Here is a 26,685-nt window from a genome sequence, read left to right on the forward strand (position 1 = left end):
ACTCGACTAAACCTCATACATTTATATTTTTTTGTATTGGCCATCACCACATGTTGTGTTTTTGCTTATGGAAGCCACTGACTATGTGGTGATGAAAGGAATCAGACAATGCAAATGCTCCTTTGGGTCATTTTGGGAGTGTCGTGTTTTTGTACTGCACATCTGCAAAAGACCCACTTGTTTCAGCTTATATCAATCACCTGCCATCATGTTGCTGGAAATTGAACTGCTGGAGCTCCTGTTGTGAAATATCTGGTGAGCATGTTACACCCGCAGAGAAAAGCAACATGTGGTACCCGCATGTAAATTATCACACAATCTTTAATTTGAGAGAATGAGAACATGATGGTGCACTTTTAAAGTCTGCATCAAGTTTCATGGAGTTGGTAATTGTACCACGTTTTGACATAAATAAATTACTTCCGCATTAATTGCCAGACAGTGTAATTACAGTGAAATGAATTACCACCCTTTCTCATTTGGCAGTGTTACATGCAGTACATGGAAAATATACCAGTTTAGCCAAAAAACGATGGATGTAAATTTACACAGAGGATTAAAAAACGTCTTGCATTCATTTGCTTTCCTTAGTGTTTAATATTTGAACAACTCTGCTTTTTATGTGGCATTTCCTGGGCTATTTTAATTGAAATATAAATTAAATGTTTGGTGTTATACCCTGGGATTTTCTAATTTAAGTGTGAGCATTAACTATTGGAACGGTGTTGCTTTGCCTCAATTGTCTCTTTCCCCAGCTGATCTGCTTTTGATATATTCCACGCACAGAATCCACTTGTGTTCTAAAGGATTCATGCTTGTCAGAGTGCAATTTGCTGCTGGATGCCTTATCAAAGTTAGTGCCCATGGTGCCCCAGCTGCATGCAGCAGCAGCGACTGCAAACCCCCCTCGGCCTCAGTGGATTGAAGTCCTGTTTGTCCACACACATAATCTGCATATCTGTTTATCTCTGTGCCCCAACTTCAGTGGTGCCCTGCTCTCTTTACCTCCTACATCTTCCTCCCTCGTGGTAACTCCCCCTCACGATTCCAACAGCTCTGTCACCTCTCTCTTTCCATCGCTCTCTCCTCACCTCCCCCTTCCATCTGATAATTGGATGAGCTGTCACAGTTGTGAGGATGCTTAAATTCCAGTCCGGAGTGCTTCTGTGACCATGGAGCACCCCTGGTGAAGATAAGCAGTGAATACTGTTATAAATCTATCTATCCACGGCTCACCTACAAGACTTCTTCACTTTATGTGTCATATGAATCACACAATTAGGCATGATGGGAATTTAGAAAAGGAAATATAATCATGTTCGGGGTATGAATTTTATGCTCTGGGCTTACATGTAATAACAAAATCCAAAGAATATCAAGGTCAAATAGAGCCAGTGCAAAGCATCCTTCAAGCATACTCTTGTTAATGTAATTTGCTGTTGCACCTTGGATCAATTGAACAAATAGATGAATAACAAGAGCTGTAAAAGACAGACTGAAGTCCATTCCCCCACCCCGGGAAAACATTTGCATTTAACAAAAGCACATGAGTAAATAAAAATGAACTTATTGTTAATGGAATAAAGGCACTCAGGCAAATCAAGCACTTGTTGAGGTGCGTAGACAGTGAACTCGGTGTGGCAGTGCTGTCCTCTATTCATCTCCAACAGCCTACTCTTAAAAAAACAGCTTTTCTGATGGAAATCAGTGGCACCCGGGGGTCACACGCTCTTCTCCTTCTCATTCAGCCTTTGATATGAGAGCTCTGTTTTCTCTGAGATGCAGGACATCATATTATCAAATAGCTTGTAAAAGGCTGCGGCTGTAGCCTTCAACAATATCGCTTAAGTCAATATAAAAAGGATACAATTAGTTACCTATCGGTTTACAGACCTTAATTAAGTTTAGCTTAAAAGCTACGCGACGCCAAGTGCGTCATCATAGACTTGCGTATGTGTTACGTTATTAGATCTAGATTTATTATGTGAATGTAGATCTATGTTTTTTGCATACAGGTCACATCCACTTCATCAGAACAGCAAATACAGTTTATAATAATAATAATCACAGTCATAATAATGACAACATTTAAAACTTGGATCACCCAATGAATAAGGTTCTTTATATGTAGATTTTCCATTTTAAACGGCAACAATTAGCTATAAAATGTGAGAATTAAACTTAAGATATTAAATATTAAATATTCAAATACAATCGTGAATACAAGTAATAAATAAGTAGCTCACACACAAGGCCCGCCCTTCACGGAGATACTTTTTTTTTTAATGAGAAAATGATACATAATTGGACCTTGATTAGAGTAACGTTTCTTCTTTAAATGATCACGATCTTGAGATAATGTATTTCATGGCGCTATACACATACAAATGAATTGAATGATCCCATTCCAAATGCTGAGCGATTCTCTTGTGATGAAACCAGATGACGTCCATGACTTGGAACACGGTGGAGAGTTGCTCAGTGACGCACACGAGTTACAGTTGGCGCTGATGACACAAGTGTTTGTAACTAGTAACTGTAACTAAACGGAAGTATCGTTACCTCAGCTACTGTAGCGGCGTTACCAAGCAACCTCGCTCGTGCCACTATATAGGAGCGCGCGCAGGGGTGCTTTTCTGCGGACGCACGAGAGCTGCTGCAGAGGCTGAGCGCGCGAGTTGCGGACACAGTGGCGGGAGCGGAGACACAGCGGGACGCACGCACGCGCTATGGACTACTGTTAGATTCTATAAGGGAAGAAACAGTGCGCGCACAGGACAGCAGCTGCTCGTGCCTGAAACCTCACTCCTTTACTTTTTTACTTTAGTTTTGCGGTTGTTGCTGTTGTTGACGGTTCTTTTCAGTTGTCAGTTTTTACTGCGCACCTTCGGCATCATGAAGTTGCTGCTTTTACCAGTTTTGATGCTTCTTTTCTCTATTGCCCAAGTTTTCTGCGAAGATAACGACCCCAAAGCAGAGGCTGACTACTGGACGAGTAGTAATCAAATTCAGGTATTTGTTTATTTTCTTCACTTCATCATTCATAAACATCACGTTCTTATCACCAGTGTGAGATGAACCTGCAGGAATGAGTGTCTGTTCTTGTGCTGAACCTCTTCTCTGTTTGTTTAACCAAAGTCTGAAAGACGCAGAGTTAGTGTGATGAGACTGGATGTCTGACCAGTCACTTCACAGAGACAGCGGGATCAACCCATTATCCCTCCCAGTAACACTTTAAGAAAAATAAATTGCAGAATTGAATTCAGAAAACACATGTCTGTGCATAAAGCAGAGCAATGACCAAGGGATGAAGCAGCAAATCAGGTTGGGTTTTACACCAACTTGTTACAAACCCTCATCCAGGTGTTGTATTATAATTTCTTTTGATGATTTGAACGTATTCTGATCTGCTTTGTAGAACAAGTTATTTAACCTTATTTTAAGAGCAGATGGCAAACATGTGCACAGTGTCATGCTGCCATAATGACGAGTGTTTTTGAAGTGAATTGTTTCAATCCTCAAGGCGGAAGGCTGACACTAGAAACAAATAGTAGCATCATTTCCATCCCAAGTTACTCATTTAATTTCTGAAATATGTGTCCAGTATAAAACAAATCCAGGAAATGAATTTCGTTAGCAGACTTTCAATGAAATAATAATCTTAGAAGAACTTTAAAAACAAAGATCAGATTTTCAGACTCATAACAAAACAGGTGGAACAGTCTCCTCCGTAAAATAAGGTTTTCAGACTCAGTAACACTCAAGGTGAGGATGATTGTGGCCACTTCTCCATTAGGAATGAAAATAACCCCCTTAAGTGCACAGTATAGGAAGTGAAGAACCAACCATCTCCATCCCGTTTGACATTGTGAGCTGGCCACGGGCCAAAGCTCCTCAGCTAATACCTTTAACTGTAGGCTGGCTGCCATTTTGCAGACAAATGAGTTCACAATAAATCATTCAAACTTAGCTTGTGGGACATTAGTGGCCCCCAGGACCACATCTCAGTCAGACTAATGCACACTTTAGAAATATATCCGGAGATGGAAATAGAAACTATGAATTAATCTTGGAAATTCCAGGCTGATGTGGATTATGTGGTGGTGGCAGATAAAGACAAATTTATGATCTCTGGTATTTATCCAGTTCATTAGCAGAAGAGTTAAAAACCAAGAGAAAAAAAATCCATATGACCATAGATATGGCTTTAAATGGTAAGCTATGAGAAAAACCCCACGGTAAGATTCATTCAGGTGCCTCTCCATTTAGCCAATGTTGGTACATTTTGTCCTCATTGTGTTTTGTCTCTATAAAGAGGGTTCAACATGTTGGTGTCAGGTTACATAAGTCACAGTATGGCAATATGTCCTGGGTCTAAATTCACATTCATTGAGATTTCCCCCCTCAGGACGGCTGGCTTTCCAATGACCCCTTCAGAGAAATCCTCCTGAGGATGACACGAAAGCCGCGGCCGCATCAGTTCATTGGTCTGATGGGGAAGAGGTCTATGGGTGAGAATTCCTCCTCAGTACCAGACAGCATTTATTTGCTTTTGTGGAATCTTTTCTTAATACTTTGTCCTGTGTCTCTTTGTACAGCAAATTCACAGATCACCCGAAAAAGTAAGTATAGACATATAACATTCATACAATACTTAATTTCTTTTTTTTTTACAAAAGTCAGTAGTCAAAAGTCACTATAGCAGAGAGGAAACATGTTTTCTCAAAACCTCATACCGGTAAAATCTGAAAAAAATACCTGTCTCCGGATGTAGTGATCAGTTTCTCATAAACTTAAGGATTGAAATGCTCTTTAGGGCACTCGAAAAATGATTCTGTTCAGGGCCATAGGCAGGATTATCATGTACTGTGTCTTGTGTACCACTAGCACCCGCACCCTAACACCTCAGACACTGGAAATACTTTTCACACTTTATTTATTTACTTCAATACATTTTCTGTATTTCCCAACATGATATCCTCAATGCTGTCTCAAAGCTTTCTCCATTCTTAATTTATCATTTGTCAGGCTAAAAGTTTTTTATATTTATGTATGTACATTTTGATATTTTACATATAGAAAAAATAAGCTTATAAAATTCAAGAAACTGCCTACAAATGAGTATGGCAAAATAAACCAAAATAAGACCAGTTGACATCAGTGTGCTCAATGAAAACAAAAAAAACATGAAGCCTGACAAATTTTGCCCACATTATTACTAAATGAGTTCTTTAATTAACTGGCAGCAAATGCAGATTATTCTAGTGTCACTGTTTGAATGCCGGACCACATTAATTTGTCAGCACGGAAGGTGGTGCAGAGCAGACGTCTGTTTGCGACAAAGAGGAAAGAGATAAAGAGTGACAGAGAAAAGAGAATGTGGAGGAGGGGATTTTCCCTTTTCTCTGGCAGGGGTTTTCGTCTAAATTAGTCACCCACTCAGTGATGCAACACAGCGCAGCATAGTAAGTAAGTATACATCTAATTTATTCCTCTTATGCGGGCACGACTATAAGTCACTCATCATTAGGGAGAGGGAGAGTGCTGGGATCAATGCCCCAAGGACATGTGAGAGTTAAATTGGATTGTTTATGCCTGTGATGGATTGAGTCAGCAACGTATTTTACCCTTCACTTAAAATGAGGAGGATTTCTACCATTACAGGCTTACACTTTTTTTTACACAAAATAAAAAAAAAATCTGATACAAGGCAAGCCTTATGTATTACATTATACCTCCTGTATGTTCAAGGTTCAGTGGTTTGAGTGAGAAGGGCGGATTTTACACAGTTGAATCTAATCAGTCTAATGCAAATACAGATTTTTTCAAATATGAGATATTCCCTAAGGGCTCTCTATAGTTTCATAACACTCCAATCCAATACTGCCAGTGTGCCTTCACACCTCATGCTCGTTTAACTGTCCATTAACTGTAACTGACAGGAGTGCCAGTCAACCTGCTTTGCAACTGTCCATCGCCTTTGCATCACTGCAAACCTGACAGACACCCAGTATCTCAATAAATAAAATAAAATCAGCATTCTGTATCCCAGACCATACATGTTGCAAACAGAACTGCAGCGAACTCTGAAGTCACGGAGGTCATACTCAACTAAACTCAGGGGTAACAATATGTTTAAATGGTAAAACCTGAATTACGCAAAATTGTTGTTAGTATTTTCAAATTCTAGTTGTTTTTTTCCTGTGAATTACTGGCTGTTAATTGGCTTGACGAGGTCTCAGACCAATTAACAGTCTTATAAGGATTATTGAGTTATTTGTTAAAGGGATCAGAACCTATGGCCAGATCTGTGATTAAGGTTGGTAAGTAGCCAGAGTTTTTGCTTTATGGGTTTGCAAACCAAAACATTTTGGGGCCATTAGATTAAACGTTTGCATTTCAATGATGTTAGATACCTTTTGGTTGTTACTGCCAATACAGATGAAAGAGATTGTAAATATAACATCAACAGTTGAAACAAACTCAGCCTGAATCCTGTATGTACCCACACATCCAGATGTTTGTCTTTGAGCTGCTCAGATACATTTGAGGTGTTTTCTTTTCATTTAAAATGCTCTGTGGCACAGTTTGCATCCTGGCTGTTGGTTGTCTTTAACTTGTACCTGTCTTTTAGTAGTAGTTAATACTGATAACAAACAATCAAACAAACAAAACCTCCTTGGTAGAGGTAATACAAAATATCAGTCATAAAATCATATTTTTTCCCTTAAGCTTTTGTGGGGTTTGTTTTTGCTGGTGGAATTTTAACTGTTGACCTCAGTATTCCTAAAATCGTGGTTGCAGCCCTGGTTGCAGTCAGCTGTTGGTAGACGAACATCTCTGTCAAACTAAAGTATCTTTTTTTTAAGGGCATAAAGTCCACTCTTTTGTTGGACTGATGGGGAAAAGAAGCCAAGAGCAGCCAGGTAAGTTAAATCCAGTCGAATTATACTTGTAGTGTTGACTTTGTAATGACTAGGAACAGTAAAATGATTATAAAAGCTAACACGCTCTCTTCTTCAGCAGACTCGTATGAGTGGAGCACGGTACAGATGTATGACAAGCGCCGCTAAACGCTCATCTCTTCTCTTCTCATCTAGCCATTCCTCTTCCGTGGGAGGGGCATCTGACGGTTTCTCCAGACTGTGTTTAGCTGTTAGTCAAATAAAATGATTCTGTTTCCACATTGTAGTGATGTAGCAGTACTGTATCTGTGCCAGTTTCATTTGTCCCAGCAGATTGGGGTGAGACGAAGGGGAAATTCATTATCAGTGTCAGTGCTTTCTGTGAGCGTTTTCGGCCATTTGTCATGCCACAAAGACTTCATGTTGTTGTGGACAATTAAAGCAAGGCTGTACCCCAGGGTATGCTGAAAATTGCACTGCCAAAGTCACTGTATAGTGCCTCATAACTGTTTGATTGCAACTGATTGTTATAAATACAACACACTGGGACAGGTTCTCATTTTGTTTTTAAGTGACTTTAGAGGAGCCGTCATGTTCTACCCCTGGACATATGGTTTGATGTGACAGGATACCTGTGTGTTTCAATGGTTTGACAAATATTAAAATTATTTTCTTTACTGGTTCAACTTCAGCTTGCAAGTCGTGAATTCCTTTGCTGAGCGTGACTAAACCTGCTGATGCTCAGCCCATCTTAAAGGGTGAGGTAGTTGCACACTCTGGTGGTCGACAGAGGTGCTGCACACAAATTCAACACATTTTAGTGACGAGGTGAATTCATTTTAGTAGAAATAAGTATGAAACAGAAACAATTACTTGAAAACAAGAGACATGATGATTATGCAAGGGACGGTACAAAGTGATCTAAGTAATGATTTAATACAGAGGCCTTGCAATAAATAATTTTTTAGAGGTTTAAAGTTTACAATGTTCAAGTGTGACAGTTTACAATACAATAGTTTGTCCACTTCCTGTAGTTCGATCTCATCAGTTCATTTGCTCAAACAAGCGGAAGGCGATATGGATCACATTTTACACCATGTTACATGTACAGTAACTCTTTTAATCATGGTATTTTACATTCACTGCAAAATCAGTTTAATTCAAATCCAATTTAATGTACCTAATTTAAAATTCTGTAGCATCACAAGGGCTGACAAATGTCTATCATCCCTCTGACATGAAGTAACACTGCAGTCCATGCATACGATTTGTAGAGAGGGTATTAGCATGGAGAGCCATGCCACTTTCACTAGCAAGTCTCACACAAGACTCACCTCCATCCATTATAAACTCAAGATGTACTTCATACAACTTATATAATTTACAGTGCAAGTCAACAAACGTTTTTGTGTTAGCAGCTCAACATGATTCATTTGAGGTTAAACCCCATAACTAACATTGAGGTTCAATCTATTGACAGCAGTATAGGATGATGAGGAATGATCAGAATGAGGTCAAGCAACAGTCTGAAGTTCTTTAAAATATATTTATCAGTTTTTTCGGTTTTCACTCAAGTTCCAAGTCTGCCGGTTCATTTTCATTTCACAGTAAAGGCATTGAGTGAAATCAATGACTGGAAGGTCGGAAATTAATCTCAAGACAAAAGCTTGAATATGTTCCATTCAATCTGCTCATTATATGTTTCATATAGAAACAGGAGCTGAGGGGTCAGTGGCATTGATCCAGCGAGGCATCCAGTAATGGGAGAGCCACTCAGCCCGACCTGGATAGGACTTTTCAAACACCTGTCTGAAGTAGTAGGCCTCTTTGTTGCATGGAGGCAAGTGAGGGAACGTCTTGTGAGCCTTCTCCATCTGATCATCGTTCACCTGAGAGAAGACAGATCAGATTAGACACCATGAGTACAACTGAGTTTGTGTTTCTAAAAAATACTGGATCATAAGGTGATCATATTTACATTCAATTTTGTAAATCACCACATTAAATCACGCATATTTGAACAACGTGACTTGCTTGACATGAATTACAAAATAGGTTCAGACACTATACTTTTGATCCACATCTAAGCCATGTGGCTTAGATGTTTCTGATGTTATTATTTACACCTGGACTGTTCTTGCTTTGACGAGTCAAAATGTCTGCTGGGAAAAGGGTTTCACCAGACTTCAAAGGTCTATCTGTTTTCCACCAACACAGATGTGACCATGTAAAAGAAAGGAATGATAACAATAAGAAGAAGAAGAAGAAGAAGAAGAAGAAGAAGAAGAAGAAGAAGAAGAAGAAGAAGAAGAAGAAGAAGAAGAAGAAGAAGAAGAAGAAGAAGAAGAAGAAGAAGAAGAAGAAGAAGAAGAAGGGCCAGTACAAATAATAATTGACTTCATTATTTACAGTACCTTGTGGTAGTAAATAAAGTTATCATCGAAGCCGTTTCTTCTTCTCCAAATGTGAAAGGAATGAAATTAAACACCAGTATGAGCTGCTGTATCATCCATCTTGGTCCTACATTAACACATACCATGGATTGTAGGTGTTCCTGCAGGTAGGTGTACCAGGACTTCTTCATTGACATCATACCATCACTGAAGGCTTCTTTACGCCTCCACAGGATCTCCTCAGGGATCAAGTTGAGGCCTTTGAAGGACTCCCTCAGAAGGTACTTTTCCACTCCATGCTGCTTACACAGGACAAACAGCACAATTATAACAAATATTATTCATATCAGTGCCTGTTTTGGACATCAGACATCTGCAGTGAAGAAAACAGTGATTTGTCAGTCAACACATTGCTGCAAAGATCAACTGACCCGAGGAATCCTCATCTCCTCAGGCAGGGAGAGGAAGTATGCTGTGAATCTGTGGTCCAGGAAGGGCACTCTGAGCTCCAGACTTTGGGACAAATCACATTTACAAAGTCATTAACTCATTATATGATCTCTTCAAATAAACTGGTAAGATGATGACTGCATGCTGTGTACTGTATGTTTCCCACATCTTTGGTGTACTGTGTCAAATTTGACCCAGTAGTAATTATGCATAATTTTTACGAATAAATGGGAAATGGTAAAAGGTCTCTAAATATATAGAGCTTTTCTAATCTTAAAGGGATGGTTGACCCCAAAAATGAAAATTCCCTTATTATCTACTCACCACTATGCCGAAGGAGGGGTGGGTGAAGTTTTTCAAGTCAACAAACCCCTTTTTGAGTTTCTCCAAAATGGGTTTCACCTTATTGATTTTGATGGATTTTATTCATGCAGATGTTCAGGCTTATAATTAAAATGTAACTAATCACACTTTGCTGTAATTATAATGTATTATTAATGTTACTGATGGTGCTCTTCAATCATGTTGCTGTTCACCACATCTCATGAAGGATTTTCCTCTCTGTGGTTAAATTGAAGACACGATCATCAAGGCTACTGAAGGTTAACATTCTTAAAATCGCTTGCAGGATATCAATCAGTCCTGTTTTCATCATCAGTCCTTTAAGTCATTGTTTATTCTGTGTGACTTCCAAATTGAAATATTGAAATTGAAAAGAAAATTGCAATGATGGAGCATACTCTGAGTACAGAGATTCAGGCATGACAGATTGCATTTTCATTGAAGAGCAAAGGAATTAAATGTTTAAGTTGTCCCAGGAATTTATAGATAGAGGTCTAAACTATCCTATATCCTATATTCACCAGAGCTGAAATTATTTCCAGATTAATTGACATAAAACAAATGGGCAACTTTAATGGTTTAAAGTTGCCCACTCTACTGAGTGTCATTCTACAACCCCAAATCAGAAAAGCCTTATGGTTTAAAATTTAAAATTAAAATTAAAACTGAGAACAGTGATTTATAAATTATCTTTGACCTGTATTACAATGAAAACAATACAAAAGCACATTATTTGATGTTTGACCTCATGAATTGTATTGTTTTTTCAAAATAAACACTGATTTCAATTTTGATTCTTGCGACATATTTCAAAAAAAGTTTCGTTTTTCTTTAGGCAAAATCCAAAATACCTTTGTGAGTTTTTACTTTTCATTACTATTAGTATATTTTCTAGCGGAGAACTAACTACATTGCTGTGTGGTTTTGTCCTCATGTGTCTTGTTTCCCCCAGTTTGGTCTCTGTCTCTGTCTGAGTGTGAAACCTGTGAGGCTCTGGTTATCAGCTTCCCTCCAAATCCCACTGCACACTTTGAGATCTGTCCCTTTTGTGACTTTTTGTTATTGGACTTCCTGTTTTATTTTGTTAAGTCTTCCCATTATGAATTTCATAAATTCTAGTTCCTGATTCTGTTCAGTTTCCTGCCAGTTTTTCAGTTAAACTATTTTCAATGATCCAATCTGATTTACTTGTATTTACACCACCTGTGGTTCAATTCCTGTTTATCAGATTTCCCTTGTACCTCTTTGAATACAGTCGCCCTTTTCCATTTTTACTTAGGTATTTGGTGTATTATTCTTTGAACTTGCTATCTGATTATTTGCCTTCCAATTTTGGATCATAATGAATGAAATATAAGACGTGTCAACTATGACAGATATGAAGATCCTGCTTCCTGTGTGGTGGCTGCAGTGACCTGGGATATGCACAATTAACAACCTAATCCTCGTAATGGTCTGCCTAATGTTCTCTAGGTACTATATCCCATTCGTTTCCAGGTCCTGTGGTGGGCCCATGCATCCTGTTTTGCCACTAATGTTGTAAGTAGGTGCACCTATGCTTTGTTAAAGGAGCCTTCTGGTGGCTCTCAATGGAGAACAATAACAAGGACTTCATGGCAGCTTGAGGTATCTATTCAAGAGGAAAGGCCTCTCGCCAAACTCCTGGTGGTTTAAACCATCCTCTGCCTGTTCCTGGGAATCCTGGATCCCATATTTCCGTGACAGCTTTTACTGGAGGGCAATCATCATAAGTCATTTTCACCATCATTTGCTTGTTTGACATATATATATTTTTTTATATAAATCTTTGAACTTATTTCTATTTCCAGCCCTGTACCTGTATCCTATATCTTAATTCTGTATTAATGGCAGTGGTGGGAAATAAAATGAGAATTAAAATGAGAGTTGCTACCCATGTGCAGAAGTGGTGCGATCAGCACGGAGAACATCAAACAGGTAGAGTTCCTTCAACAGACGAACACTGTCCTCTGCTGCTGCTTTGGATGTTGGAGCCTGGAGGAGGAACACAGACTGTCAGTTGTTACAGTTTATTAACTTTACTAAGTTTAAGATACTGCAACCCTTCAGTGCTTTGAATGGTCTTTTAGCGCTATTCAAACCATTTCTTCTTGTTGAGAAGATTCTTCTAAAAATCAGTCTAGAACTCGAAAAATAACTAGAACTTGAAAAAACTCTAGAAAAAAAGATATTTATGATTGTGGAACACAGCATCAGCGATGCAGCCTGTCTGTCTGATGTCTGTTAGGACCAACAATGTAAAACACACAGAGGAAGTGTATTTCATGTCTAAACAGAGCTTAACAACAGGGCCTTTTAACTACAAATTTATGTCAATCCCCTGAATAAGTTCGCCAAACATCATGTGTTGCTGATTTCTGTCTCTCTCTATGCCTCCGTTCTTCTTTCTTATCACTGCAGCAAGATGAGAACCTTGGTCACTGTTAAGTTACAGTTAACTAACCTGCCTAAAAGGTTTTCTTCCTTCAGTGAGTTTACTTGGTCATGTGAGTCATTACAGTGTTATGATCTGTCCCTGTAAGTGACTTTAGAATGACATCTCACTTTCTGAACTCGTTTTTGAGATTGTTTTTCATTTGTTTGGACTTTCTGTTATTTCTTGTAATTAAGTTTGACTGATTCAGTTACTGAGGACTTGCCTTGTGGAAGTAAATGTATCCCTGAGTCAGCTCATCAGAACCGTCTCCAGAGAAGATCACCACACTGTCTGAGTTCTGCCCGATGTACTTTGAAACCAAGTACATCCCTGAAGTGGAACACACAGAAATAGAAGTTTCATCACAAAGAGACAGCACACTTGATGACCGTAATAGAAAGCTATAGGATATGAATAGTGGCTACATTTTTACATGCGCTAAGGAGGTTTTAAGCAGCGTTTAGTTGTGTATTAGCTTTACACAAAAACTTTGAGACGGATACACCAAGAAACTTGTCGGAAGGATGTGGTAAGGGTCAGAGGGAGCCCATCCAGGTACATTTAGAGTACTGATATCTATGAGTGTGTGCATTTGGTGCTGTATGATAGAATTTAAGGGTTTGGGTAAGACAAGTTGGCTTTTGGTGGAGGTGTGAGCTCTACTGAGTGTCATTCTACAACCCCAAATCAGAAAAAGTTGGGACGGTATGTTACATTTAAAATTAAAACTGAGAACAGTGATTTATAAATGATCTGTGACCTGTAATACAATAAAAACAATACAAAAGCACATTATTTGATGTTTGACGTCATGAATTGTATTGCTTTTGCTAAGTGTTTTCTGTATCGATTTAAAACAAATAATAATAATAATAATCAAACAATTCCAATATGGTCCTCGCACTGTCAGTGCTCAGAAACGCAGTTTCATGTTTTCATGTTGCACAGCACACTGGTCAACTAATCATGTCACCCATACATATAATTATTTGTTCTTATACAGTGTTGAATTCATCAATGAAACCTATGACGAAATGTCAAGTAACTTTTCTTCCATGACAAAGTTCAGACAGGCCCAGCTTCATTAATCAATAATTGTAACTTCATCAAAATGCAATATCATTGATGAAAAAAGAAAAGACTAAAATATAGATACAAAATTTAAACTATATATTTTTAATGGTGAAAAAATATTATCCTTTTCCGGCAAAAAGTGATTGCCTGTCATTGGAGAACTGACTGTTATGAGTTGTATTGCTGCCTTAGATATATTTCAGTCAGACAACTCACGTTTCAAATGCTTTTTACAACAGCAGAACATGTTAGTGTTCTGCTGTAGGCTCCTGACTTCATCCCCCCCAGATATGATAACAGACATATGATGGGAGTGAGGAAATATTTATAATATAAGAGCCTACAGGTGGATGCTTGGGTGGTGGAGGGGCTCAAGCAACTGGCAGCAATAGTAAGGCAGCAGGCAAAGGGAGTGATGGGAGATTTTTGCAGCTTAAAGGGATAGTTCACCAAAAAACCAAAACTTATTCATTGGCATAGTGGTGAGTAGATATTGAGTGAATTGATTGAACTATCCCTTTAAATAGACCGCCAAATTAGGTGGGGATGTATTATAGAAGATTGTGGAGAGTGAGGTATGTCACATGATTGGAGAAGCACAGCTCGAGTTGGCTGCCTGAACTAGCTCGCAAGCATTGCTTCATTTAAACTGGTAAAAAGGACAGGGTTGGTGAGCTTTAAGAGGCTGTACAATCAGTTTCTGTGTCAATGTGTCAATGTATTTTGTGAAATCCTGCTATACAAATAAACTGAATTGTGTGAATTAAATTAAAATCCCTGCTTGTACACCTACACAGTCAGGCACAGTGATAAAACACAGAATACACACTTGTTCAACATTAAATACATTTGTCTCCAATTGTCATGGACAAAAAACATAGAACCTTGGGACATTTCCCAATTTAATTTGGCCGAATTTGGCCAGTTTAGCAAGCCATTTTACTTTCTTATGCATAAATGGTTTTTTTGTACTATCCTGTGATATTTAATTTTGCACTCACCAACAGAGGCATGTATGTTACATATATCATATGTCTCCAGCTGGTAGATCACTTTCTCTACTGCTTGGATGCCTTCTTCAACAGTAAAGTTTACCACGTGGTGTTCACTGCCAATATGAGCTGCAACCTGACAAACACAAAATAACTATGATTAAAAACAAACGGTAAATGGTCTGTATTTATATAGCACTTACTCTATGAGAGGTGGCAATTTGGGGTTCAGTATCATGGGGTGGCTGTGGCTGAGGGGCAGAGTGGTCGTCCTCCAACCTGAAGGTCAGCAGTTCGATCCCCAGTCTTCCCCATCTGCATGCTGAAGTGTCCTTGGGCAAGATGCTGAACCCTGAATTGCCCCTCATAGAACAACAAAGTGCTGCAAATAGATGCACTATATGAATGAATGTGTGTGTGAATGGGTGAGAGCTTTCAGTGGTCATCAAGACTAGAAAAGCGCTATATAAATACCAAACCTTTTACTTTGGATAAAGAGTATTTTGTTGTTCTGTTTGTGGAATTTTTCCTGTGTTTCCTTGTGTTTGGGTTTGTGTTCGGTTGTTTCCTTCTGAGTTTTGTGTTTCCTGTTTTATTTTTAGGTCTTTGCTCCTCGTGTGTCTCTGCCTCAACTTCCTGTTTTTGTCATGTTTCCCGCCCTTGTGATTGTCTGCAGCTGTTCCTCATGTGTTTCACGTGTGTCTCCAACTACCCCTGCCTCCCCTTTGTAAAAAGTCTTACATGGTCATCTTACGCCTTACGTCACCGCCCTGTCGTCATTCCTTCCCCTTTATCCTTCGCTTGTGAGTTTGTCTTGTTGCTAGTGTTTTGTTTTTAATCTCATGGAATTCATGGATCTTTGGATTTTGTTTGTTTTGTAAGAACTTTGCCTTTATTAAAGGAAACTTTATGATACCTATTCTCGTTCCTGCATTTTTGGGTCCACCTGCTCCTTCAAACCCTGACATTCAGTGTCTTGTCCAAAGATACTTCGGCATGCAAAGAAGACTGGGATCAAACCATCAAAGGACGACCTCTCTAACCCCTGAGCCACAGCCCCCCAAAACAATCAAATTTCCTGTTTTTATTTTCCAAGAGAACTAACCACACACACTCCTTATCAGACACTATTCATGATGTGAAAGACCTTGCGAGCAGCTATGACATCTGGACTGTCCTCTGAGCCAATTGAAAAAGTCTGGATGGGATACTGCACCTTCTCCTCTTTGGCCAGTTTCACCAGTGTAGCAGCGACTAAACTGGAGTCCAGACCACCTGAAGAATAGACAACATGAAGGAGGATCATAAACCAAAAATACAGTAGCAATGTCAGACCATCCAATTTTATTGTTCTGTCCCTCAAATTTGTGTTCTGTTTAGCTATGCAACAGCACCCCCTTGGGGCAGTTCAGGTACATAACTATTTCCAGGGTTCAAGGTGTGAATCTCCCCGGAAGTAGTTCAGGGTTAGTTTATTTGCGTTATTTACAGACGTCAGCTCTACACATAAGCTATGTTATTCGTCTGTAAGTATTGTTGTTTCCAATTGTGTCCTTACAACCAGTAGGTTATCTTGCCATACTAGCGAGACCTTCACAGTGAAAAGACGGCATTACAGCCGCTACGGAGACGACGACATCCAGCTTAAGGAGCTACACCAAGAGCTAAGTGGCTAACACAGGGCATGTGGCCAGCCTTCACGCCAGCTTACCTCTTCATCTGATATCGATATCACCAGAATTTGACCATAATGGAAGACATGGACAACACAAGTAAAGTGAGTACAGACGCAAGCTCCGTGTGCACACGCGCGTCTCGCACATCATCCAGCTCAAAGGCAAGTTTAGCGGTTGCCATGGAGAGAGCAAAAGCTGAAGGCGCACAAGCTAGAGCAGCACACTCCAAGAGGGAAATCGAGCTGAAAGTCGAGCATGCACGTATTCAAGCTACTCTGGATGCATTAAAGGAGGAAAAAGAAAAGGATGCTGCCATAGCTGAAGCAAAATGTTGCAAGCTGGTTTACTAGAGCTTGATGTTGAAGTGTCCAGCAGAGGCTCTGGGCCAGTGTCTCAGGATATTAAATACTATCGTACAGAAGCAAAAGCTTGCACTGATCCCAGCTTTAATCTCTTCACGCCAGTCTCTATGGAGAGAAAGAATAAGTGGGACAGACCTGTGAAAAGTTTCATCTAAAGATCTGAGTTCAGAGAGGACAAGAAATCAGCAGACCCAAACAAGCATTGTACCTTACATAAAAAAACACATCCTTTAAGGCAGTGGTCACCAGCCTTTTCGAGCCCAACATCACTTTTTAATTCCAAACCTAAGCCGAGATCTACCATTACATTACATTTCATTTAGGTGACACTTTTATCCAAAGCGACTTACCATAAGTGCATCAACCATGAGGAACAAACCCAGAACAACAAGAATCAAGAAAGTACAATTTCTTCAAAAAAGCCAAACTACAAAGTGCTATAAGTAAGTGCCATTTAAGTGCTACTAAATTGTTAGTTTAAACTTTTATTCAAGGTATAGTCGGAAGAGGTGTGTTTTTAGTTTGTGGCGGAAGATGTATAGACTTTCTGTCCTGATGTCAATGTGGAGCTCATTCCACCATTTAGGAGCCAGGACAGCAAACAGTCGTGATTTTGTTGATACCTTCCAAGAAAGCCACTTAGGAGGGTCATACTTATTATTTTTTGCAATTTCTGTTAAAGGCTGAATGTACAAGAAATAAATATACACAAAGAAAGGCAGTTGTGCAAATTTTTCTATTCAATGCACAATATTCAAATTAATATCAATTCATATTTACAATGCAAAATATGTAGCTTCTCAGTTCCACAACATGTTCTGCAGAGGAGCTGCTACTGCAGCACAATGTTTTTAAATATAGGCTTTGATTTGAATATGGCCACAAATATGATTATTTCCTTGTATGAAAGAAGTCCCTTGTACTAAAATAAATACCAGTACTACACAGTATGAAGCTGTGCATCTTCTGCTCCAGCAAATATTTCACAATAAAAAACCCTTTTTAAACAAGGGAATGGATTCCATCAACAGAAACGCTTGAGTGCTTTTATTTTGAAAAGGCATACAGAAAGTGTTGCAACCAATTCATCAGATAAACATTAAAACTCAGGTGAAAGATCATTTTCTCTGTTTATTCTGCTGTGAACCAAAATGTTTATCTCTCTATGACACAAACGTATTTACATCACTTCCCGAACCCGTTTCAAAGTAAAAGCACTCCAGCGTTTTACCTTCTGAATCCACTCATTTGTTCCAACGGGGCTTTGATTGTTATCGACAGACCGAAAGATGCGCATCTTCATACCGTAGAGTCCTGACATTTACTTTAGTACATGAACCAACTTGTTCTTGAAGGAAATGCAGGAGATAAACCTGCAGCTCCACCGCCAGTAGCAGACACACAGACGCGTGTGAAAAACAGACAACCGACACACAGCTGATCTGCGGCGCAACGACAGCCAGTGAGTCCAGAGAGTTGGGGGATCGACAGTGAAGACTGCGAGATCGACCAGTAGATCGCGATCGATGGGTTGGTGACCACTGCTTTAAGGAAATGCAGAGGCTTTAGAGAGAAGAGTCTAGAGGAACGCAAACAGCTTTTAAAGGAACACTCCTTATGCTTCCGCTGCTGCTCCTCTACAGATCATCTCGCCAGGAACTGCTCAGCTGAAGTCAAATGTATGGAATGTGGGAGCACCGGTCATTTGACAGTGCTCCACCCAGGACCACCTGTCTGGAAACCTAAGCCGTCCCCTCCCTCTTCAGAGCATGGCGGGGAGGAAGACAAAGCGGACATCCAGGAGGTCACGTCAAAGTGCACACAAGTGTGTGGTGAAGGAGTAAGCTCAAGCGCATGCTCCAAGATATGCCTCGTAAGCGTGTATCCAGCCGGAGGGGAGGCCAAGAAAATGTATGCAATGCTGGATGAGCAAAGCAACCGCTCCTTGGCACGCTCCAAGTTCTTTGACTTTTTCAAAATCTCTTACCCGTACACATTGAAAAAGTGTGCCGGACAAATAGAGACAACTGGGAGGAGAGCCTGTGGGTTCACCGTGGAGTCAGCAGACAACAGACTAAGCTTTCCTCTACCCACACTTCTAGAGTGCAACCAAATTCCCAATAACCGCTCTGAGATACCTACCCCGACTGCAGCTCGCCATCATACTCACCTGAAGCACATCACCGACGTAATACCACCCCTCGATCCGGACACCGACATACTCCTCCTACTGGGCAGAGACATTCTCAGGGTCCACAAGGTCCGTGAACAGATAAGTGGTCCAGGAAACGCTCCGTTCGCTCGAAGGCTGGACCTGGGATGGGTTGTTGTCGGTGACGTGTGCCTTGGAGGAGCCCACAGACCACTAGAGGTGAGCAGCTACAAGACATCCATTTTAGAGAATGGTCGTGCCAGCCATCTGCAGCCATGCAACAGCCAAATCAAGGTAAAAGAGATCTTCAGCACCTAAGCATTCACATCATGCTGCACTGACCCCCAAGTACTGCTCAACAACACATGGTGGTGACAGCTTAGGACAAACGATCTTCACTCGAACTGCTGATGACCATAAACTTGCGCCATCAGTGGAGGACATGATGTTTCTCCAGATCATGGAAGCTGAGTTCCATCAAGACAGCTCGAACAGCTGGGTGGGACCACTACCTTTCAGGTCACCAAGAAAGAGACTTAGATAAGGACACTTGAAAAACGGCCGCAGATGAAGGCCCATTTCATAGAGTTCATGGAAAACATGCTCAGCAAAGGACACACAGAAGTTGCTCCACCTCTGAAACAAGGACAAGAGTGCTGGTATCTACCCTTGTTTGGCGTATATCATCCTAGGAAGCCAGATAAGATCCGTGTGGTTTTTGATTCCAGTGCGTCATACGAAGGAGTTTCACTCAACGAGGTCCTGCTCACAGGCTCTGACCTCAATAATAGCCTGCTAGGTGTACTAATGAGGTTCAGGAAGGAACAGGTGGCCACTACTGCCGACATAGAACACATGTTTCACTGCTTTGTCGTCAATCAGTGTTAGGTGTGATTTCCCACATGTAGGATAACCACTATAGGTTTACAGTACATACTGTAGATGGCAGAATTTAAGAATACCTGACAGAAGACAACCAATTCTCCTTTGAGCCATTAGACGTTTCCTAACAGCATTCTCAAACAGGGTTCTGATGTTGCTTTTCACTGCTTCCTCATCAAAGCCTGTGGAGACATCAGTTTTAAAATATGCTTTCCAAAATAACCAAATAAACTTTGCTTTCATGGGCAGCATCAGAGGGTATAAGCTTTAGATTCATTAGTTGTGCAGATCTTGGAAATTTTGTATTTTGTTCACTTTGACAGATCAGCTCCAAAAGTGAATCATCTGGAGATATCATCTAACCATGTTTGATGAAAATCTGTGTTATTGAGTTATTTTATTTAGTTAGTTGACACACACACACACACACACACACACACACACACACACACACACACACACACACACGAGCGATCACATACTTGTAGGTAGTCTCTCCAAGGAGTCATACATGGCATGTGCAGGCTCCTGTGTGCAGCAGTGAAACCTTTCCATCTGAATAGAGTGAACTTTGCCATTCTGCTTTAAATCAAAGGTCTCAAAGTGCCCAGGAAGAAAAGGAACAATGTTGGCAGGGGTGGCCATTGCATGGGTAATGTCTGTAAGACCTGTGATCAGAATAACAACAAGTTAAGCAATGCTTTTTCACACAGTATAAAAGACCCCAATAAAACAGGGGTAACAAATCACTACCTTTAGCCTCTGAGCAGACTGCAAGGAATCCATCATCTGTGAGGAGTTTGAACAGAGGACGCACACCATACGTATCCCGTCCCAAAAAGACTTTCCTGTTGGCAGTGTCCAGCAGAACGAAAGCAAACACGCCATCCAGCAGAGAAGCCATCTTCTGGATGCCAAAGCGGTCATACAGGTGGAGCAAAATCTCACCGTCCACATTAGTCTGATGATCAAACTCGAACTGCTTCCTAAGCTGAAAGAACACAGCAGACAAGGGTTTAATTTAAAGGGGACATAGCATGCAAATTCCACTTTGTTAGTGCTTCTACAGGTTAATGTGGGTATCTGGCATGTCTACCAACCCAAAAACTCTGGGAAAAAAACACTCGCGCATTTTGTTATGGTTCCTCTAAGTCAGAAATGTCATGCTTGAGTGACTCGATTGAGCTTCCTGGGTTTTGTGTCGTAACAAGGCACTGGAAGTCTCCCTACATGGCCTTGGCCCACCCCCCACCTCATCCACCCGTCCCCGTCCCCCATCCCCCACACTCGTTACGCCGGGTTTACACGGAGGCAGCGAGCAGCGGCTGCGAGGCAGCGAGGCTGCGAGGCAGCGAGCGCAGCGCCGTTCTGGCGCGCAACCGCCTGGCTGTTCACACGGGACGAGCATTTCTCCGCTGGTCAGCCCGCGATTCACTCACATGTGGCATTTGTCTGGATCGTTGGGACTGGGAGGCTGCAGCAGTTGCTCGGGCGCGACCGCTCGCTCTCCCATGCGTGAGCTGGAATTTGTGTCAACGCCACACAGCCAGCAGTGTGGAAGACTTCCGCAGTGTTCAGCGCTACTGTAACACTGGCACAAACACACAAAGCCCCCCCACTCGTTACGCCGGGTTTACACCAGACGCAGAAGCGACGCTGCGAGGCAGCGCAGCGCCGTTCTCAAGCGCGCAGCCGCCTGGCTGTTCACACGGGACGTGCATTTCTCCGCGCTGGTCAGCCCCATAGACTGTATATATAAGGTCAGCCCGCGATTCTGCTTTCTCCGCTTGTTGTTGTACCCGTTGAATGTCGGGGTTCGGGGGTAAATGATGGTCTTCATAGCCCCCCCCACCCCTCTCTTTCTCTCTCTGTCTATCTGCTTGTGTGCTTGTAGTGGATGGGCAGAGGGGGACATTTAATTATGTGATTGGGAAAATTAAAACTCCAGGACAACAGAAGGGGAATACAAAGTATGGGATGCATATTTGATAATTTATATCATATAAAATATGTAATTTATATCGTTTAAAATCTGGGGGAGAGGGGGAGGGGGAGCTGGCTCATTAGCATTTAAAGGAACAGGCAGTCAAAACAGGTCGCTCTGTGGAGGGCTGTTTTATACAGGGTAAAAAGGGTGCTGTTTTAAATGATCCTTGTGGTATTTTGACCAAAGTATGTTACAGACATTTCATTAAGACCCCAAGGAACCATATCAACTTGTGGTAAAATGGGCATGCTATGTCCCCTTTAAGTTCTCATGTTCTTTATGCAAACATTCATCTCTCTCTAACGTAACACTGGATAAGACAAAACCCAGATATGGGCATGGTCCCCTCATATTTCCTGCAGATTGTGTTATCAGAGCAAAATCTGTTTTTTTTCCAATCATACAATAAAAAACATCTAGACGGACACATGCACTCAAGTAGAGTGTTTGGTGGTAATTTCTGTGAATCAAGCACAAAGTCAGACATTTGTCTTTGTGTAAGTCAGTCGTTAAAGACTCAAAATGCTGCAGCACGTGTCCTGACAAGAACCAGGAAAAGAGACCACATTTCTCCTGTATTAGCTTCAAACAGGCTTCCGGTTAAATCTAGAATAGAATTTAAGATTCTCCTCCTCACCTACAAGGCCCTTAATAATATGACACCATTATACCTCAAAGAGCTGATAGTACCTTATCAATCCACTAGAGCACTGCGCTCCCAGAATTCAGGCTTACTTGTCGTCCCTAAAGTCTCTAAAAGTAGAGTAGGAGCCAGAGCTTTCAGCTATCAAGCTCCTCTCCTGTGGAATCATCTCCCACTTTCAGTTCGGGAGGCAGACACCTTCTGTACGTTTAAGAGTAGACTTAAAACCTTCCTTTACGATAAAGCTTATAGTTAGAGCCGGTCCAGGCTTGTCTTAGACCTGCTCTTAGTTATGCTGCTATAGGTCTAGAACAGTGGTCACCAGCCTTTTCGAGCCCAAGATCACTTTTTAATTCCAAACCTAAGCCGAGATCTACCATTACATTACATTTCATTTAGGTGACACTTTTATCCAAAGCAACTTACAATAAGTGCATCAACCATGAGGAACAAACCAGAACAACAAGAATCACGAAAGTACAATTTCTTCAAAAAAGCCAAACTACAAAGTGCTATAAGTAAGTGCCATTTAAGTGCTACTAAATTGTTAGTTTAAACTTTTATTCATGGTATAGTCGGAAGAGGTGTGTTTTTAGTTTGCAGCAGAGGATGTATAGACTTTCTGTCCTGATGTCAATGTGGAGCTCATTCCACCATTTAGGAGCCAGGACAGCAAACAGTTGTGATTTTGTTGATATCTTCCAAAAATCCCACTTAGGAGGGTCATACTTATTATTTTTTGCAATTTCTGTTAAAGGCTGAATGTACAAGAAATAAATATACACAAAGAAAGGCAGTTGTGCAAATTTTTCTATTCAATGCACAATATTCAAATTAATATCAATTCATATTTACAATGCAAAATATGAAGCTTCTCAGTTCCACAACATGTTCTGCAGAGGAGCTGCTACTGCAGCACAATGTTTTTAAATATAGGCTTTGATTTGAATATGGCCACAAATAGGATTATTACCCTGTATGAAAGAAGTCCCTTGTACTCAAATAAATACCAGTACTACACAGTATGAAGCTGTGCATCTTCCGCTCCAGCAAATATTTCACAATAAAAAACCCTTTTTAAACAAGGGAATGGATTCCATCAACAGAAACGCTTGAGTGCTTTTATTTTGAAAAGGCACACAGAAAATGTTGCAACCATTTGTTTGTGACATAAATTCATCAGATAAACATTAAAAATCAGGTTAAAGATAATTTTCTCTGTTTATTCTGCTGTGAACCACAATGTTAATCTCTCTATGACACAAACATATTTACATCACTTCCCGAACCCGTTTCAAAGTAAAAGCACTCCAGCTTTTCACTTTCTGAATCCACTCATTTGTTCCAACAGGGCTTTGATTGTTATCGACAGAAAGATGCGCATCTTCATACCTTTGATGTGAACCTCGGAGCTCTGTAATACAACATCCCTGTGTTTTCTCGAGGGCAGAGTTTGAAACAGAGCCTGACACTTCCGCCAAGAATGTTAGATTATTGGATAAGATGGTGAACATCCCTTGTACGTTTGAAGAGCTTCAGCACAATTTAAGTTAACAACTACCAGTAGATGTTAGCAGGTGTTAGTGGCCACCAGCGGATGTTGGGAACATAACTTCAGTTGTGCACATTAGCGTCATCAAGTGTTTGGCCTTGATACAGGCCGAACTTGAGGGTACACTGAGGCTGAAGGTAAATTCCTCCAGGGAGGAAGCTTGCGTATCCTTACCGTGTGATGGTTGTAAATTTCTCCGTTGTAGCAGAGCCACAAGAAAGGAAACTTCTTGATTCGTAAAGGCTGCATGCCATACAGCTGGTCCACAATGGCCAACCAGTGGAAGCCAAAGCAGCAGTTGGTGAAGCCATTGACATTCTCAAAGCGGAAGGCATCAGGGCCCCTGTGAGCAATCTTCATGGCACTAGTGCACTGAACTGACAGGCACTCATCACTGCCAAACAAGGCCCAGATTCCACACATTTCACAGCTGAAAAAAAAGATAGATACAGTATTTATTCATATAAAGTTTAATAATAATAATGTGACATCTAAATAACTGTGGCATACAAACTTAATGGATAACCTACTGGTCTGTATCATTTCTAAACGGTTTGAAAGTCTTATATCAGCAAATCTGAAACATACCCCCAGCCCCCCTACTTTCCACGGGACTGCCTGGGTACAACATGAGGTAACCAGCCACCAAACTGGTTCTGAGTTTCAGGCAAGAAGGTCCTCAGCACAGCGGCATTCATTTGAGTAGGCTGAGTCTAATCATTCGATTCTGATATTAAAGACTGTGTTGATGTCGTTAACAGAATTATAATCTCTAATGTACCCTCATAGATTAATTCAATCACTCATTCACTCATAGATTAGTTGCTTTTAATTATTATCATTGCAGAATCCCACTTGAATATATTATCTGTCACCATCAACCACATTACCATCTCTCCATTTAATTGCTAAATCTATGTGGTTCAATCGTTGCATGTTCCTGGTCTGTATTTATAAATCTCTTTTCTAGTCTTGAGGACCACTCAAAGCACTTCACACAGTTTTGTTCCATTCACCCATTCACACACACACATTCTTACAGTGCATCTATGTGCAGAACTTTCACTGGAAATGTGATGACAGGATTTAAAGTCAAGTCACAGAACAGTTCCAGGTGATTAGGTAATAACCAAGTCTGTGTTGTCTTATAAGTTTCTCAACTCAATTGAAGTTTTTTACTAAATTAATTTAACTCATAACTACAAACATTTGTTGAGATGGATTGTATATGTCTTTTGACCTACCTGGTGTCTGCACACTTTTCTGCAAGGGGAAAGATTAAAAGAAACAAATTCGATTTCAATTCCATTTCATCTTGAAATTCTTGAGGAAAAAGTATTTTGTTGATCAGCAGGTAAGCAAAAATGCCAAGGAGTCTCTTTGGAGTGACAGCAGTTGGCAGTTGTCACAGTTAGTATACTCGGTCGGTGAGATATGTATCTGCATATATAGGTCACCACACCCATAACAAAAAGCCCTAAGGGAATAGACATGTTAGATCCCAAACAGCTTCCTGTTTCATGGCGAACTATATGTTGCCATGGCAATGATGTTTTCTTGAAAATTCAATAGGAGGCGATCAATTTATTTTGACTTCAAATGTGAAATATTTTATATGAAAATATACTTTGTCAGTGAGATACGTATCCGTCTGGACAGATATTTTTTTACACCAGATAAAACGACCACCTGAAGCTGTGCAGAATAATAATTAGAATAATTTTGCAGAGGGGAACTTGCACACCTATCAACAACTGAGGGATCTGAAGCAGAAACTATTTATACAGACATACAAAAATCAAAGACAAATGCAAAGTCAACTTTATTGTCAATTCTGCCATATAAGGACATAGACCGGATGAAATGCTGTTTCTCTCTGATACCTATATGTGAACATATAGGTACACGGTACGACAGAAGATATAAGTAGGCAACATATTAAGTACTCAATACATAGTACATAGCACGACATAGTACGCAGTCATAAGGCCCTCATTGTATTTGTGCTCAGCCCACAAACATGACCGTACCTGTTCAACTCAGGAATGTCATTGATATTGACAACAAAACTTAATCCTTCATCAATCATATCAAAATATTTCTCAACTTCCGGTGTATGCCTGACATTGATAAAGTCTATATCAGGAATGAGTTCAACACTCCTAATTGCATTTATTACTGCAGAAAATCTTTTGAGATTCACCTTTAAACCTCCGTGAAAATCAATATTGGGATCAGATGTCTTTCCCATCCAGTAGCCGCATCACACCTTTTGGTCCAAAGTTCCAAATCTTTCCATCCTTCTTGGTTTGATTAGTGGAACATGGGGATCAGAATCTGATACCCTAAACAAATGTTGTGCCAGTGAGTCAGTTAGAGCTACTGAGACAACATGGTGATCACTGTTCCAATATAACCACTGTAACCTAAGTTTGTCTTTACTCCGACCTTCTCTTTACCATTCTTTCTCAAACAAATGATCTGCCCCATGTTTTCATAACATCAGTGAATATGTCACATATGGATGGTGTGAACTGTGTCTGTTCTAAATGGTGATTGTGGACAGTATGTTTTTTTTGACCTGCCGAAAGCTGAGATCATGGGAATGTAGGAATATTTATTTAGGCCAAAGACAACGGGCGTATGGGCTATAGATCAGGGACATATCCCTCTACTCTTAAAAAGGGGGAGGTTTTTGTGCGGGTGGAAACTGTGTTTTCATGTATTAGGACAAATTATTGTGTGTCCTGTCGTAAGAGAGTGATGTTTTTTTTATGCTTGCATGCCAATTAAATTTAAATGATGTGCTGTGGCATGGGT

General features: G+C 40.4%; 2 protein-coding genes across 3 annotated transcripts; one reads left to right on the forward strand and one right to left on the reverse strand.

The window, feature by feature from the left end:
* The first annotated feature begins 2,500 nt into the window (after positions 1–2,500).
* Positions 2,501–7,591, forward strand: tac1 (tachykinin precursor 1). 2 transcript variants are annotated; one of them, XM_035183064.2, is made up of 5 exons: positions 2,501–3,012; positions 4,409–4,511; positions 4,599–4,622; positions 6,870–6,926; positions 7,024–7,591. In XM_035183064.2, the coding sequence occupies exons 1-5, from the start codon at positions 2,896–2,898 to the stop codon at positions 7,071–7,073; spliced, it is 351 nt and encodes a 116-aa protein (XP_035038955.1). In that variant the 5' UTR covers positions 2,501–2,895; the 3' UTR covers positions 7,074–7,591. The 2 variants fall into 2 exon arrangements, with proteins under 2 accessions (XP_035038955.1, XP_035038956.1); XM_035183065.2 differs by having other exon boundaries at positions 2,513–3,012; positions 7,027–7,591.
* A 953-nt stretch (positions 7,592–8,544) lies between these two features.
* Positions 8,545–24,292, reverse strand: LOC118125304 (asparagine synthetase [glutamine-hydrolyzing]). Its single transcript, XM_035183765.2, has 11 exons — positions 24,040–24,292; positions 20,437–20,674; positions 20,166–20,351; positions 19,764–19,865; positions 15,759–15,886; positions 14,621–14,747; positions 12,769–12,875; positions 12,003–12,103; positions 9,730–9,811; positions 9,442–9,597; positions 8,545–8,794 (listed from the first exon to the last, which is right to left on the reverse strand). Exons 1-11 carry the CDS (start codon positions 24,286–24,288, stop codon positions 8,609–8,611), a joined length of 1,662 nt encoding a protein of 553 aa, XP_035039656.2. The 5' UTR covers positions 24,289–24,292; the 3' UTR covers positions 8,545–8,608.
* Positions 24,293–26,685: the final 2,393 nt, after the last annotated feature.

The sequence above is a fragment of the Hippoglossus stenolepis genome, chromosome 17, assembly GCF_022539355.2.
Source record: "Hippoglossus stenolepis isolate QCI-W04-F060 chromosome 17, HSTE1.2, whole genome shotgun sequence".
Lineage (NCBI taxonomy): Eukaryota > Metazoa > Chordata > Actinopteri > Pleuronectiformes > Pleuronectidae > Hippoglossus > Hippoglossus stenolepis.

Excerpts from the sequence above, each read along its gene's own strand:
- tac1 (XM_035183064.2), top strand. The coding sequence starts at position 2,896 with ATGAAGTTGCTGCTTTTACCAGTTTTGATGCTTCTTTTCTCTATTGCC. Across the intron at positions 3,013-4,408 it reads CGAGTAGTAATCAAATTCAG|GACGGCTGGCTTTCCAATGA; the intron begins GTATTTGTTTAT and ends TTCCCCCCTCAG. Across the intron at positions 6,927-7,023 it reads AAGAAGCCAAGAGCAGCCAG|CAGACTCGTATGAGTGGAGC; the intron begins GTAAGTTAAATC and ends TCTCTTCTTCAG.
- LOC118125304 (XM_035183765.2), bottom strand. The coding sequence starts at position 24,288 with ATGTGTGGAATCTGGGCCTTGTTTGGCAGTGATGAGTGCCTGTCAGTT. Across the intron at positions 19,866-20,165 it reads CTTGGAGAGACTACCTACAA|GCTTTGATGAGGAAGCAGTG; the intron begins GTATGTGATCGC and ends ATGTCTCCACAG. Across the intron at positions 12,876-14,620 it reads TAACATACATGCCTCTGTTG|GGATGTACTTGGTTTCAAAG; the intron begins GTGAGTGCAAAA and ends GTTCCACTTCAG.